The 16,168-nt window shown below is 44.1% G+C and overlaps 1 protein-coding gene, 1 long non-coding RNA gene and 1 other non-coding gene across 8 annotated transcripts in view; 1 reads left to right on the forward strand and 2 right to left on the reverse strand.

Annotated features, from left to right (window-relative positions):
• The window catches only part of LOC123794173 (uncharacterized), a 54,159-nt gene that overhangs the window by 22,766 nt on the left and 15,225 nt on the right, over positions 1–16,168 (forward strand). The window contains exons 3-4 of one of the 5 annotated variants that reach the window (XM_045800397.2): positions 10,505–10,586; positions 15,647–15,941. In XM_045800397.2, the coding sequence (XP_045656353.2) occupies positions 10,505–10,586; positions 15,647–15,815 (251 nt within the window). In that variant the 3' untranslated portion in view covers positions 15,816–15,941. Of the gene's footprint in view, positions 1–2,193; positions 2,323–6,648; positions 9,246–10,504; positions 10,587–15,646; positions 15,942–16,168 lie in introns of those variants that run through there. The other 4 variants (XM_045800398.2, XR_015722576.1, XR_006780139.2 and 1 more) reach the window with 4 other exon arrangements.
• LOC123794201 (uncharacterized) lies at positions 237–12,726 on the reverse strand. 2 transcript variants are annotated; one of them, XR_006780141.2, is made up of 4 exons: positions 12,587–12,726; positions 6,671–10,547; positions 2,171–2,363; positions 237–1,566 (listed from the first exon to the last, which is right to left on the reverse strand). It is a non-coding gene; the product is annotated as an uncharacterized LOC123794201 (long non-coding RNA). The 2 variants fall into 2 exon arrangements; XR_006780142.2 differs by having other exon boundaries at positions 237–720; positions 1,430–2,363.
• Positions 15,875–15,948, reverse strand: TRNAI-AAU (transfer RNA isoleucine (anticodon AAU)). Its single transcript has one exon. It is a non-coding gene; the product is annotated as a tRNA-Ile (tRNA).

A 16,168-nucleotide genomic window follows, 5' to 3' on the forward strand; every position in this document is an offset into this window, starting at 1 on the left:
AGTGAAGCACCTGTGTGGGATATTCTCAGTGGAACAGACAGTTGGCAGTGTCTCTTTGGTCTCTAGGACCCGTCTGCTGCGCCTTCCACGGCAATGGTTTTGTACGTGGTAGGGCCACATGGTTACCGCCTTTCTGGTGCACCAGACGACCAGCTAGCAGAGTGAGGACGACCTCTCCCCCAAACACAGAAGCCGTGCCCACCAGCCACAGTTGCTGAAATAACACTGTGGGGAAAAAACAACCAGTCACAACACTTCCAGAGGAAAGAGGGCTTTTATTAAACTTCACAGATGGGATAAGGGCTTTGTTAAGGACAAGGAAACACCCCGTAAAACAGGCACCCCAGTGAGCGCAGCGTTGTGGAGATAATGGCAAGCAGGCCCCTACCAGGCTGCCTATCTGCTTCTCCCGCACACACAATTCTATCTCCTTCCCTTCCTCTGCCATGAAACAGACCTGGGGTCCAGGGCTCCGGAAAGATAAGTGAACAGAACAAGGGGAAGAAGTCAGTTCTTTCCAGAGTCAGTGACACTGTCTTTGGGGTGAGTGGCTGAGGAACCCCAGTCACGGGCAGAGAGTCCTCTTCATTCTGTTCACGCCTTCTGCTCGGTTTTAGGCTCAGTGTTGTGTCTTCTAATGAAATGGTAGCCATGTGGTAGGGTCAGGATCTTAAAACTCTGACAGCTTCCAAACACTGGGAATTGTGAGGCAGAGGGCTCCTAAGAAAATAACTATACTGATGATTCTGGCAAGGACAACTCTAATTTTCAAAGAGCGTAACTGGACCAAAAACGAAAGCGCAGGTTACCCACACACGTTTTTGTTATCATCCCACAACACGTCCGAGCTGACTTCCCAGTCACATGACTTGGGCGGAGACACAGGGTCCTCCTGTGCTTGGATGAGCCTCACACTTGCTTTAATGCTCTGCCATCAGTGTCTTGAAATTGTTAATAATTTTTGAACAAGAGACTCCACATCTTCATTTTGCGCTGGGCCTCACAAATTATATAACTGGTCCTACATGTTGTCTTTCTATTTCCCGTTGTCAAAAAAAGGAAACAATTCTTTCCCATATTCTGCATTCTACACCCTTGTTCAAGGTATGTTTGTTGCAGAGAGTTCGCTTCTCAATCCCAATTTTGGGGTTTTATACTGCAAAACTGAATTGCAGGAAGAAATCAAGAAGGAACAAAATTTTTAATATAGGTCACTGGACATTAAGATGAATTCCTGGACAAGCATCATAAGGGACACCAATGCCCAGAAACCAAAGAGGAAAAGGAGAACATTAGATAATCGGCTGTGGATAAAACTTTCACATGTTTGAGACTAAGACAAAAGAAAAGGGAGATCAAAGAAATGAGCTTTACCCACTTTCTGGGAGGTTAACTCACCTTCCTCCATCAGAACCCAGTGATCACTCACCAGAGACTAGGACAGGCCAGAGCTGGACACGTTCACGAAGTAAGGAAACTTATAGGTGACTTTTGGTGGATCAGGTTCCTGAGACACTTCCAAAATTTGCATGTAGTGCATAAATAATGAGAGGAACACAAAAGTACCTGCCAACCCAAGAAAGGGGCGAGACAGGTCTGATTAGCCTACGCCAGCCCTCCAAGGTTCCGCTGTTGGGTCATGATCACTGAACCAGAATCATGTCATTGGTACTGCCCTCACGTTCCTCTGCCTCCTTTGAGACCGTGTGTTTCTCCTAGACTTTTCTTTTCCTCTGTACTCTCCTGGACAGTGTTTAAAAAGCTAATCAAGTGAAAATCCCACCCTAACCCAAAGCCAAGACCTTGCGAGTTCATTCCTGCCTCTCCTTCCCTGTGATGATGAAGATAAAAGCACAGGAAACATACTGTTTCTGGGTCTCAGGGAATAACTGAGGGAAGACCAGCAACAAGAAGTTGAAACAGAGTGAGAGGAGAAGGGCGTTGATCATGAGACCTCCACCCAGTATGAAGTAGGCTAGAATCAGGGAAGGATGACAAGAGAGAGTCTGATAAGTTCGTCCTTTTTTAGGGTCCACTCCCTGGTTTTCCGAGTGCCCAGGTGTACAGGCAGCACAGCAGGTGTGGGTGGGCACCAACGGGAAGGAGTGGCAGGGACGGCGAGGTGCGCAGGAGGCAGGTACCCGAGGCTGCAGGTTAAACCAGGACTCACTTGGCTTGTGTTTGGGCACCCAGCACATTTGACTACTGCAGTCTTTGAAGGGCGCACTGACGAGGATGTTGGGATCTCCAGGCAGTTCTATTTCCACCCAGGAGGAGACGAGGAAAGACCACCACACCAGGATGGTGGCCAGGAAATGACAGGTGAGGATCATGTCTCTCTTCAGTTTCTTCATCCTAAAGCACTGATGGAAAGGGAAGAGGTGGGGAGGCATTTCCCCACACCCTCCAGATTCACTCTTCATCCTTCAAAGACAATTCCTAACGATCCCTCATTCCTAACACTTTCTTAAATCTCCCATTCTAGCCCCAGTATCCCCTCTACAATTTAGCTCCCTATTTAACAAGTACTGTAGGCCCACAGTGTGTCACACCTGAAGTTCTGGAACATTGCCTCCTAATGTCTCTCCCAGGCTCCAGCCATTATTGCCACCATTCCAGACTCCAGACTGACAGCCCCTCCCCCAATAACTTTATCAGGTTCTCCCCCACTCTTGGAAGCCCCCTAACATCTCCCTGAGCACATCTAATGTGATCCTTCGAGTGACATCCAAGCCCTTCCTTAATCTAGCTTCAACATATCTTTGAGCTTTATTTCTGTCTACTCCCTCCAAAAATTCAACCTCTCTGCCAAAATGTGTTCACCACACTGTTTCCCAAATCCTATACAGGCAAGTGTTTCTCCAATGGGCTCCATCTAAACCTTCTGTCCCATTGCCCACTAAGTACCATCCAAATATCTCTCGTTCACTAAATAAATGTCTTCACCACCTACTATGGTGTCTATACTGTTCCAGGTGCCTGATACTGGTTTGCAAACAAGTATGGTTACCATATGGAGATACCCCTAGAGTGGTACAACCCTTTGCCTTTGCTCAATCCCATCTACTAGGTCCTCCTGTTTCCCTTTTCTCATCAGCCAGTATAAATCTATCCTTCGAGGCCCAAGCTTGGGTTGAAAGCTTATTCAACCACATTGGCCAAACCGTGTTCACCCTGTGTGGATACATATGACAATGGCTGACTGCCTCATTTCATAGTCAATCACATATCACTTCAAGCGAGGAGGCCAGCATGGTCGCTGGAGTGGGGTGGAGTGAGAGGGGAAAGTCTAGAGGTCAGAAAGGAGATGGAGGCCAGATTGTGTAAGATCCATCAGGTAACATTAAAAAATTTGGTGTTTATTCTAAGAAGCCATTGGAGCAGAGGAATAAGATCAGACTCACATTTCTATGGATTCGCTTGGTTGCTGCATTATGATTAGACCATAGGGCATGGGTTTAAGCAAGGATCACAGGAGCTACTGGAGTAGTGATGCCCTATGAGACGATGGTGGTTTGGAGAATGTTCTTGGTTGAGCAGGGCATTAGCAGTCTCATACTGGGCTTACTGTGCAGGCAGAGCCATTGGACTTAGTGATGAGATGAGATGTGTGATACGAAAGAGATAGGAGTCGGGAACGACCTCAAGGCTTTTGGATTCAGATTGGTAAAGTCTGAGTTGCCCTTTACTGATATGGGTTAGACCAAGTCGGAGGCACAAGGGAGTGAGAAGCAATTTTATTTTAGACATGTTACATTTGATATGCCTTTTAGATCTCCAAAGAAAATGTTAGGTGAGTATATATACTACTGTGAGGGTTAGCAAAGAGGTCCAAGCTAGAGAGACCGGGATTTAAATTTGAGAAACATCCACAATACATAGGAATTAAAACCACTGAGAGTAAATGAGTTTCAGTGTGGCCCAAGGAGAGAGGTGGTCCAGGACTGAGCTTTTCAGGATTTAGAGACCCAGAGATGAGAAGTACCCAACAAAGAGGACTGGGAAGAAGTCCCAGAAGCCAAGAGATGAAAATGTTTCAAGAAGGAGGAAACGTCTGTGTCAAATGTCACCCATAAGCCAAGTCAGGTGAGGCATGAAAACGGATCACCAGTTCATCAATGAGAAGGCCACTGCGACCTTGACAAAAGCTCTTGGCGTGGAACGACAGGTAGAGCCTATCAAAAAGACAGAAGAGGAGGTGTCAAGGAAGGACAGACCGGGAGAGGTGGGTATAGCAACAATAGACAACTCTTTGAAGAGCTTGCAGAAAAAGCAAAGAGGCTGCAGCTAGAGGAATATGTGGGACCAAAGGTCTTTTGTTTTTAACATGCAGGAGACAGATACTGGTAACTTGAAGGAGAGGTCACTATTCCCGGGCTGGCCGCAGATGAACGAGCAAGCTCTGCATAGTCGTCAGAAAGAACAGCAGACTATATACCAGCAAGTTGATAGATGGGGTAATGACGAGGTATGGGAAATGTCTTCTGATTGCTTCTATTTTCTCAGAGTAACAGAAGGCAAAGTCATAGCTGAGGTGAGCACAGGGTAGAAGGTACTGGAGATCTGCGGAGGTGAGAAGTTACCTAGAACAGTGGGCTGGGGAATGGTGTGGGATCACATGGCAGCATGAAGGGCTCACTCAAGGTGTACGGTCATGAATTTACAGCTGGACAAGTCAGTCTGCTTGTTTTTTTCCAGTTTCATTCACCTATATGGGTGCAGGCAATGAGTAAATAGAAATGCAGATTATTAGAAGGGTAAACATCTCGTACAAGTATTGAGGAAACATGTAGGGTAAGTGTGTGGGCAATAGAGTGGCTGCAGTGGTGAGCCATGGACTCTAGTTTGGGTAAGGAGGGAAGTGAGGGTGTGGGGGGGGATGGGCAAGACTGTAGGACAATGGATACATATTTGGTACTAACTTCATACTTTGTACCTGTGGTAGCAAAGAAAGTAGTAGATTGCAAAACTTCCAGTTACAAATATTCACACGCAGGCATAGTCTAAATGGAAGGTGTATTCATGACTGTGACTTGATGCAAAAGAAGGTGGAAATCACTGGTCTGAGTTTGGGGCACATGAGGGGTTGAAAGGAGAGTGGAAACAAGATCACTGGATGAGGGATCAGGGAACTGGGAGGCCAAGAGCACAGGAAAAATCGCCTTCCTGGATACTAACATCACCAAGAATTACGACAGGAGTAGTATCAGAGAGTGAGAGTGATCTAAGGACTTAAATGTTCAAGGAATGAGAGGAATTATTCCAACAGTCTGTAGATGACAGCAAAACGAAGGAAGAGTGGTCAAGTCTAGGAGAAAAGCTTCCAGATTAGGTGTTTTTATGGAGAAGGGAGGACAAAACCCAGAAGGGGCAATGAGGAGCAAGAGGGAGACCTACCCATCTCCAGGCCCAGCGGTAACAAAGGGTAGGGAAGAAATAGCAGTTACTGCTCAGAAGGACTGCAAGGCAGGCAGGGTCAATAGGAGCGAGCCAGATGAAAGGAACAGTCAGACAGACTGAGAATATAGGTAATTTATCCTGCTTGCTCATTGGTGGGACCACTTAGTGACATCATAAAAGTGGGAAAATTCTTATGGACCCAAGATTATGATTTAATCTGCCTTTGCGAACACAGCCAATGTTCTCAGCTTTCTTTGGCACTCGACACAAAGCCATCCTTTGTGTCCCTTTTTTCTGCTCTAGAGGAAGGAAGAAACCCTATGCTCAGGAACAAAGTCTAGAGGTAATGAAAAGAGAGGTCAGGGTCACTGAGTGAGTGGCCAGCAGCTGAAAGATTCTGGGCTGGGAGTGGGGGGAAGGTGTAATGACATTAGGGTGTGGAGAAGACTCCTGGGGCCCCAGAGCTGCAGGTGGGTGGAGAGCATCATGGGCCATTCACTCTGCCAGCTTCTCTCTCCCCACTAGGCAAATGAGATTCAGGGCTCCAAAAACTACAAGGCCAAGGAAAAGATGGGATTTCTTAAGTGTCCATACTCCCATGTTGGCAGTTCTGTGCAAGTGTAGTTTATAATTAATATCCAGTTCTTTGCTCAAGGGCCGCCTTTGCTCTCCACCCCACATGATAGAGCACTCCTCCTCCTTCTCTGTCCACGTACTCTGCTTTATTTTTCTTCATAGCTCTTATCTACCAGAGATACATTTTTTGTTTCCTCCCAGTAGCCCATAAGGTCCCTGACCTTGTCTGTTTCCCGATTGCCTAGAACAGTCTGGCATGTAGTCACCTGTGCTCTTTGCTGAGTGATGAAGCCATCACAGAATCATGGCCCCAGTGCTCAGAAAACCGTAAATCCCAAGTGGAGTATTCAAAACTGGAATGGTCAAGAGCTAGAGCTCCTTTACCACAGAGCTAGTTAAACTTCCAGGATGGTCTCGCACTCTCAGGAAGCAGTCACTGGAACTACGTGCTAGCAGGGATAAGAGCCCACCACGAACGCTCCGGCCGTACTCCAAGAGCTGGGTGATCCGTCACGGTGCACTGAGAATACAAGATCAGTGCTATTTCTGGAGCAAGACGGGCTGTAGGAAGCCGTGGACCTCCTTATTCCCACAAACACACCAATTTAGTAACAATTCATGGACAGACTCCCTTTTTGAGAAATCAAAAACTAAAAGGCTTCTGCATCCTAGGTGAACACAACATTCGACTCACCCAAACTGGTAGACTTGGGACACACTCTTGCTGGGTCTGCCAGCGTGTTCATCATCGCCAACACACCTCAACGATGACTCGATGAACAGGATACACCACGTTGACGAAGAAAGGATAAAAGTCACATGATCATCTTAACAGGGCAGAAAAAGCATCTGATAAGATTCGACAACATTTTATGATTAAAAAAACTCCCAACAAACTGGGTTTAGAAGGATGTACCTAAACATAACTTAAGATCAAATATGAGCCCACAGCTAACATCATTCTCACAGGTGAATAAATGAAACTTTTCCTTTAAGATCAGGAACAAGGCAAGGATGCCCACTCTTGCCACTTCTATTCATCGTAGTAGCAGAAGCCCCTCACTCAGAGCAATGAGGCAAGAAAGAGAAAGAAAGGGCATCCAAATCAGAAGTGAAGAAGTAAAATTATTCCTGTTTACAGCTGACAAGCGGAATGACATCAAGTTAAAAACCTTCTGCATAGCAAAGGAAACCATCAACAGAGTGAAGAGGCGACCTACAAAATGGGAGAAGATATTTGCAAACCCTGTATCTGATAAGGGATAATTCTCTATATAAGGAACCGCTACAGCTCAATAGCAATAAACAAAACCAAAAGACGAATAGGTCAACAAAAAATTGGGCTAAAGACTCGAATAGACATTTCTCCAACAAAGATATTTATGTATATGGCCCCACGGGTACATGAAAAGATGCTCAGTGTCATTAATCATCAGAGGAATACAAATCAAAACCACAATGAGATACCACCTCACCACACCTGTGAGGATGGCTATTATCAAAAAACCAAGGACCCGCCTCCCAAACAAAAGACAAGTGTTGGTAAAGATGTGGAGAAAATGGAACACTTGCAGCCTGTGGGTGGGAATGAAGCGCTGCAGCACTTATGAAAACAGCATGGAGTTTCCTCAAAGCATCAAAAGCATACCGTGCTCCAGCCATCCCACTTCTGGGTATTTATCCAAAAGAATCGAAATCAGGATCTGGAAGAGATCTTAGCGCTCCCTTGTTCGCTGCAACAATGTTCAGGATAGCCAAGACGTGAATACAACCTAGATTTCAACTGCATTAAGAAAACATGGTCTATGCACACAGTGCAATGTTATTCAGCCTTAAAAAGAATGGAATTCGGCAACATTCGACAACATGGATGAACCTTGAGGATAGACTAAGTGAGATAAGCCATTACAGAAGGACAAATACTGCATGGTTCCACTTACTTGAGGCATCTAACATAGTCAAATTCACAGAAGCCAAGAATGGAACGGGGGTTGTCAGGGGTTCGGGGTCAAACGGAGTTATTCATCAACAGGCACAGTTTCAGTCGAGAATGAGTGAGCTCCGGAGATCTGCCGAACAACGCTGTACCTACAGCCAGTGCTAATCTACTGCACGTTTAAAAATGTGTTAAGAGGGCAGAGCTCATGTTAAGTGTTCTGTGCACAACAGAAAGAAAGAAAAGAAGAGAAAAGAAAAGAAAAGAGAAAAGAAAAAAGAAAAGAAAAGAAAAGAAAAATGAATCAGTGTACTCCCGGAGAGAAGAAAAGCAACCTAGTGCAGACACAGGAGAAATGACAGGAGGATGTGGGGCCAGCAAAGAATGAAAACAAGCTGAATACTTGTGATCCTAAACTCATTTCCCCTCGTTTGGATTACACAGAACCCCCCTTTGGAGGTTGAGGCCCAAAGTCCTGAAGTGGCATGAAGGGTAATCTCTTGGAATTTAAGAATTTGGCTATGACTATTGCTACCAGGACAAGGTGTCTACTGAACTTAGGACATATTCAGAGTATTTGAATCTTTACCTAAAACTGTGTGAAGAAAAAGTTAAAGATGACGCAAGATACTCAAATAATCCCCTCTCAGGGGTGTATATTGACACAGAGTACAAACAATTTGTGACTTGCAGCTTAGCTCCATGTTCTTTGCAGATACACCTACTTTCCAGGTGAGAAACTTAAACTCAAGTAATCTGTTTTACATTTTGTAGAACGTGGCGACGATGATTCTAAGAGATCTCTTAGTATCCTTTAGCTTTCAAGCTGGGATACGTGCATCCCTGGGATACACGGACACACTTCTCAGGGAATCCACCTGCTGACCCTGGGCTTCCACGTAGACTCATCATCACTGATCTGCCTGGAGCTTCCTGCTTTCCCACCTACCCTTTTGTCACAACCCCTCGCCCACTAAGGAAACAGGAGGTAACTCTCAACCATCCCAAGGTATCTTCATGTTGCCCCAAGACACAAAGCCTCCTCAAAGCATCTGACAACAGGCTCTAAAATAATGATGTCAGTGAGCAAGACAAAGGCCTTCCACACCTCAGGTGGTTTCTCACATCTGCTTTCAACAAAAGCGGGTCTAACCCAGTCGTCAGCAACAGATTAACAATTTTTTGTAATACATAATGTGATTCTGGCATGTAATACAGGAGTCAGAATAATCAGAATTGCATTCCTACTTCAAAAATCCTTGAATTCCTACCTACTTATGTAAACTGATATAATCTCTCATATCTATAATAATGAAAATTGACATAAAACTGATGTTGAACTTTTCTCATTCTTGCAACAAGGAATATTGATCCATAGATACATAAATTCATTAGAAAATCTTAGCAACATCCATCTCATTAAAAGGTGCATTTGCAATTCGACTTTATCTGTTAACTTATCAAAATATATAATACATTCACAATGAATTTGATTTTATACTAATAAAAATCATAATAACTTAATACAGAAAATAAATTTACTCTTAAAGCTGTTAAAGTCACTGGAACTTTTTTTAAAAAATATGAAATTCACTGTTCGTACTTTTTTGGTGCAGAGAAGTATGACAAGGTAGACCAAAAATAGCCATGTTACAACAGAATTTACTTTTGTGGGGTAGGGAAATGAAAATACAAGTTCAGGTACAAAGAGGAGGATATAAAATTTCAAATGTTAGAGGAAAATTATTTTTTTAAATGGATAATAGTCTGTTTAAAATAATAATCACTGAGGTACTTAGATTCCATTGGATACATTTAAGAGAGTGATTGAACACATTTTAAAATGTCATAATTTACAATGGACTGGAAACCACATTCTTTACCATTGCTTAAACTTATGATGTAAAATTTCATATGTGCAAGGGGGTACATTATTTTTCAAAGGGGTACTAGAGACCACTTCTCTAGAGCAGGAGTTCTTATCATGGGATGTAATGTAGTCATTATAGATACAGACCGAGTAGTTAGTCTTACTGGCTGAAGGACAGGAGGCAAGTGACTTAAATTCAGCTCAGTCTACTTGTCTGTAAAATGGGTATAGCACCCTATCTATAGAGATAAACCTGTCAAACTTCAGCATACGTCAGAATTACCTGGAAGGCTTCTTAAAACAGACTGCTGGGCCTCTACTCCCAGAGTTTCTGATTCGGGTCTGGGGTCAGGCACCCAAAGTTGCACTTCCAGCAAGTTTCCAGGTAGTGGTGATGCTGTTGGCTCAGGAACCACACTTCTGAGATCTTTCGGTCTATCTCCGAAGATTGTTATGAGGACTGTCAAAGTTAATACATAACGTGGTTAGAGCTGCACTGGCACAGAACAGGTGCTAGTGTTTACCAGCTGGTATCACCAGTTAGGACTGAATTCCCTGCAATGGGAAAGTCTACCCAGTGGGTGACACAGAAAGGAGTGAGCATGTCATTTAACAAGAGGTCCTGGGGTAAAGCTTCCAGGGCTGGCACCACTGGTCAAGAATGGCATGACGTTCCCAGGCATCTTCTGTCTTCTTAACTGTCTCTGTCCTGTGGCTTTCAGCATCACAGACGCGTAATAGCTGCTGTCACTCCAAGAATCTTGTCTGCGGTCCAAATAGGAAGAGAGAAGAGCAAAGTTCAAGGTAAGGAGCTGATGGAACGTGCTAGCTAAGTCACCCTGTACCTTTACAAAGACTTTATTTTTTTAGAGAAGTCACTCCCTTTAAAAACAGGTTTCTCTCTGGAAGCCCCTCAGAAGTGATTGTCACTTGAATTTCAATGGTCAGACCCAGGTCACATGTCAGCCACTCCAACTATAAGGGAGTCAGGGAAGAATTTTTGGCTCTCTAGCTACTATGGTGCAGGAAACCAAAGGAGAAAGGGACCTGGATAGAAAATATAGAGCATCAGCATGTAGACATTGGCCACGGGTGATCAATTCAACCTCCAGCCCCTCTCCCCTTGCTGGAAGTCGGGGGGGGGGGGTAGAGCTGGAAGTTGCAATCCTCTAAACTCAAAATTGGTTCCTAACCCTATTTTAAGTTACTAGGAGCTTTCCAAAAAAATCACTTTATTAACATAAACTCAGGTGTGGTTGAAAGGGGTTTGTAGTGAATAACAGAAGATACTCTTTTTACATTTACCACTCTAAAGATACTTCAGGAACCAAAGGGTAAACACCAAATACAGCAAAAGATGCCCCTCTTATTCTAGTCTCTAAGGAAACTACAAAGATTTTGGGAGCTATAAGCCAAGAACCATAGATAAAGACCACCAAAATATGTATTTATTATGTTATCATAATAAATAGTTTATTCATACATAAATAAGCTATTACTAAGATGGTGGTAAGTGGAGAAAAGTAAGTGTAATGTGCACTCTAACATACAAGAAAGAGTGAAAATAAGAACATAGATTTGTGTTTGCTTGTATATTCACAAAGGAATTCTGGAGAGACAGCTAAAAACACTAACAAAGATGGTTACCTGTTTGCTGTGGTGGCAACGGAACAGGGTGGATGGGAGGTTGGGTAGGAGGGAGACTTTACTATGTACCTTCTTTAGTATTTTGATTTTGAATCAGATGAATATATTATGTTTTTCAAAAAGTATATTTATAATAAAGACGTTTTAAAAATTGAGAGACTGTAGCAGAAGCACCCCATTGGCTTAAAAGTAAACAACACTGGCTCTGATGTCATACAAAGATGAATTCAAACCCTTGGTTCTGACGCTTACTAGCTATGTGATCTCGACCTATTTAGCAAGTTAAACTCACTAAGCCCCAGCTCTACACGGTGTAAACGCATCTCTCGTGCAGGGTTGTGAGGATTAATCACAAAATAGTTGTAAAGCTGTTTGGTAGTAGCTGGTACAGAATTCCTCCCTGTGTGTTCTTACAACTACTGCAACAGAGCAAAGATCTTTTGAAGGATTTTTTCAGATCACTGGAGCTTTTAAGAGCATCGCTCAATTTTCACCCTAATTCCTGACAGAAAAGACACTAAAATTCTATCACTGAGCTCTTATCAGTGCCAGAAAATCCTTACATGGACTCTATTTTTGCTGAAGAAAAACCTGCTTAAACAGAGAAAAAATACTGCGGAGTTCTTCACCTTAGACAAAGACAGAGATAAAAGAGAATTCCGCCCCTCCGCTCTTTCCTTGTACTACGGGGCTGGTAAATTTCACTCGGCGAACCACAAACACACGAATTAAGAGCCGGCTGAGCCACCACGCCTCGACTAGACACAGTGTCAAAGAACGGTGTCTGCCCAGAAGGAAGAGGGAGAAGCACCTCTGGGATCCGACAGGAGCCCCGGGGTTCCCGTCGCCGTCTGCACATTAACACTGCTCAACAACTCCAATCTCCACTGATTTCGAGGTAGAGGCAGGGTGTTGAGGTCGACGGACTGCTAGGACGATCCCGTCCCCGCGCCCCGCCCCAGGACAGTACGCCTCTCACACTTACTGAGGCCCAGAATCATCAGTGCTGCCTTCCAGGGAATGGTTCTGCAGAAGATGCTGTTACCCTGAGCAGTAACCTCCAGCACCTGCCGCTCCAGCACCTGCCGCTCCAGCACCGAACCCCCCCTCCCGTGCGTCCCCGTCCCCAACCCCACGCACAAACAGGGACGTCCTACCGTCCGCAAGGCCAGGCGGCTCCGGGCGGACCTCCCCGGTGGGGAGCGGCCAAGCCACGGCCATCTGCTGCCGGGCCCGAGCACTCTCGCTGCACAGTCATCCGCTCGGTTCCCGCCCGAAGGCCGGGAGCCCCCGCAGCCAGCAGTGTGCCGCGGGGGCAGCTCTCGTCGCGAACCTACGTTTCTGGACGTATCCCCCCCACGTCCCGCCTTCGTCAGGTGCCAGGCTCCGAAGCCTGGCCCTCCTCGAGCCGCCTCAAAGCCCATAGCGGTCCTGCTGTCCTCTGGACTCGGGGAGCCGGTTTCCCACTCCGCGGGAGCTCACGTCACCGGAAAGCCGGCGAGCACAGGGACCTCTCGGCTCCACAACCGGACGGCTCGGCTTCCCCGCGGGCGTCATTTCCGGTCCGCTCTAGGAACCTGGGAGGGCTCTGCGCCTCTGTGGTTGGTTCTCGAGGTGAATGCTCCGCTAGCGTTTCCCGCTCCCTTGCTGCCCCCGAAATGGGCCGGGAGGGCCTCGGGTTTGACCGAGAATCGTATCGTAAACCCCATAACCACATCTAACACGTTCAATAATTATCAACTCATCTATTTCCAGCCCTCACTCCCCCTACACACTGAAGTAAATGTCAGACATGAAGCTCCGTAACTTCAGCTCAGCCGGGGTAGGGTAAGGCGAGTCAGCGCCTGCCTGGGCACAAAATTTAGAAGGCTTACCAAAAACCTTAGCAAAGAGGAGATATTTTAAAGTGGTATTTTTTAAAAATAAAAATCAATGCAAAAGATGCATAATGAATACAATATCCAAGTTTTTAATAGGGAATCAGTATTACTGATGTTTCCTTTTGTCTCAGGGTCCAATATAACTGGCACAGGACTAATACTCAGGTATGTATCTCTAAAAGATAAGGAAAAAAGTATGAATAAATAAAGATAAAAGGTGAGGACTCTGAAAAAAACCTAATCACAAAACAATGATCACATCTAAAAATAAAAATAAAATTAAGTATTCAATTACTGTTCAAAGTTTGCCACTTGTTTTATATATTTTATAAATGAGCCCTATAATATATAACAATTATATGTAGATATTATAATGATAATATTCTATATAATATAGAATATATTACAAAAAGCATATATATAGATAGATAGATTACACATATACTTTTTAAAAAACAAGTCTTTGGACATACATGTCACTTAAGTTCTTTGAATCTATAGTTTCACTCTCCCTCCTTCTATTTTTAGAAGAAACTTGAGATTTTCCACAGTCTGAATTTTGTTTCCTGGGGACTTTTAAGAATGCACACATCAGAAAACTCCAGTCGCTCACTCCAATGAAGAGAAGCAAAAATAATCTTTCCTTCTGCCCTTCTAAGTTATTGATATGAGTCCCTGTAACAAAAGACGAATTAACAGAAAAACACACAACTTTACTTAACCTGTTTTATGTAACATGGGAGCCCTCATAAGCCCAAAGAAGCAGGTAGAGTTTCACATGTATATACTGAATTGGACAAAGGACAGTAAAATCAGGAAAATGTGATGAGCCAAAGGGGCTGGGGCTAGGGTAGTTAATTGGGTGAAGTGACTAGGAAGATTAGGGTTAATTTAATAAGATTTCCCTGAGCCTCAACTTTCTATCCTTGAGAATTAGAATGTGACTCTTCTCCTGGAATAAAGAAGACATCTTTCACATGGGAATTTTATCTCCTGCTTTTAAGAATCAGAAGAAAGTTTGGAGTGGTTTTCTTGTATCTGCTGCTTTTTCAAAAGCCTTTAGCTAAAAATGATCGTTGTGCCAACGTGTCATATTTTGGGCTGGCATATTCTGCCACCCTCTACCAGCTTCTTCCTTATTTCCTAATGACAAAGCCCACAGATCAGCCAACCTACCTCACAAAAAGCAGACTTTTCAGCTGGACCGCCTGAAGCTTGAGATGATTCCAAGACTGGAATGGGCACAGGAGGCCAGAGCACCGGACCCTTTTCCTTGCCAGCTTCCTTCAGCCACACAGGTCATCTGTCTCTACAGTACTGCATGTTCACTTGCCTTTAGAGCCTTTGCAGTTGCTGTACTGATGGAGAGGAAGAATTTTCTCTACACTTCAAGTTTCTTCTAGCTAGTCTCAGAATTAAATTTACATGAGACCAATTAATAGGAGGAAAAAACCCAAAGTTTAATTATGTACACATAGGGGCCCAATAATGAGCAAAATTAAAAGCTTCCTTCCACAAGGAAATAAATATTTTTTAAAATTGTACATAATTTCCTTTGATAAACAGTTTGGGAGTCCATATTCAAGCCTCTAAATGTGATATGGCCGAAGAAAGAAAGTGCTTTGTTCACATTAGAGAAAATTAAGGATATCATTTCCACTACCTCCTCCCCTGGGCTGGAAAAGCCTACACTTTGTACAATGTTGAGAAGTTTCCAAATTCAACTTCTGGCTGGCAGGACCAAGGCATTTGAAAATAAGCTTTAATTTTGACAGTGTACAAAGTAGAAATTGCAGTTAGAAATACTCAAGGTATACTAAGAAAAAAAGTGCAAATGCAAAACAATGAGTAAATGATTATCTTTTGTGTGAAAAAGAAGAAAAATAATAATCAATATAAATATTTACATATGCATGCCTTAGTTAGGAAAACCAGTAAGGATAAATGAGAAATTGTGGACAGAGTTTACTTAGGAGGTGATGGTGAGAAGTGGGCTGACCAATAACAAGGGTGAAAAGAAAACATCTCCGTTTATCTTTTTAAAGTTTCTTTTTGAAGCACATCAAAGTAGGTATTACTTATGCAAAAAAGAAACAAAATTATGTTTCAAGTTACTTAACCCTTTCATTTCAGATAAAGTGTGAAAATGTATAAAACAAATCATTCTTACTATTAAAGTTTTGGAAGATCTTTTCTTCATTTTTTAGTCTTTTTTTCTTTTAGACTGAACTGGGGAATGCAGAATGACCCAGAAGGAGTGAGATAAAGGGTGAGTCCACAACTGGTTTTCAGAGGAAACTATCAAATAATTCAGGGTTTTTTCCCCTCCAAAACCAGTTTCTTCACCGGAAAACAAAACAAGACAAACGCTGTCCGTTGTCCCTGGTCGCTGCTGCCAAGCTGCCCTGCTAGCGAGGTGCAGGATAAGCTGGACCTGAGGCTGGTACTTAACTGCGTCCATCTGAGGGGCCAAGACTCGCCGCAACCAAGTTCAGAGATTCATTGATTCCGCAAAGCCCGTACTGCTATTACTCTCCGCGCGCAGCCCAAAAGCACTGCACAGCTTAGCCCGTACGGGGATCGAACCCGCGACCTTGGCGTTATTAGCACCACGCTCTAACCAACTGAGCTAACCGGCCAGGATGCCCGGCGGGGGGGGGGGCGGGAGTCTGTAAAAGACACTAAAAGAGCATTCCCTTCTTGATCTTGGGGGAAAAGAGAAAATTGTTCCTATTCTTCGCGTCCTTCCCTCTGAAGGGGTAGATGGGGGAGAAGGGAAGGAAAGAGTTCCATATTCTGCCTCAAGGGATCGTGCTTCTTCCAGGAAAACCTGAGAAAATTCAGGCCAACGTCCGGCAG

This window comes from Ursus americanus, chromosome 32 (genome assembly GCF_024610735.1).
Source record: "Ursus americanus isolate L20-20 chromosome 32, mUrsAme1.1.p, whole genome shotgun sequence".
Taxonomy (NCBI): Eukaryota; Metazoa; Chordata; class Mammalia; order Carnivora; family Ursidae; genus Ursus; species Ursus americanus.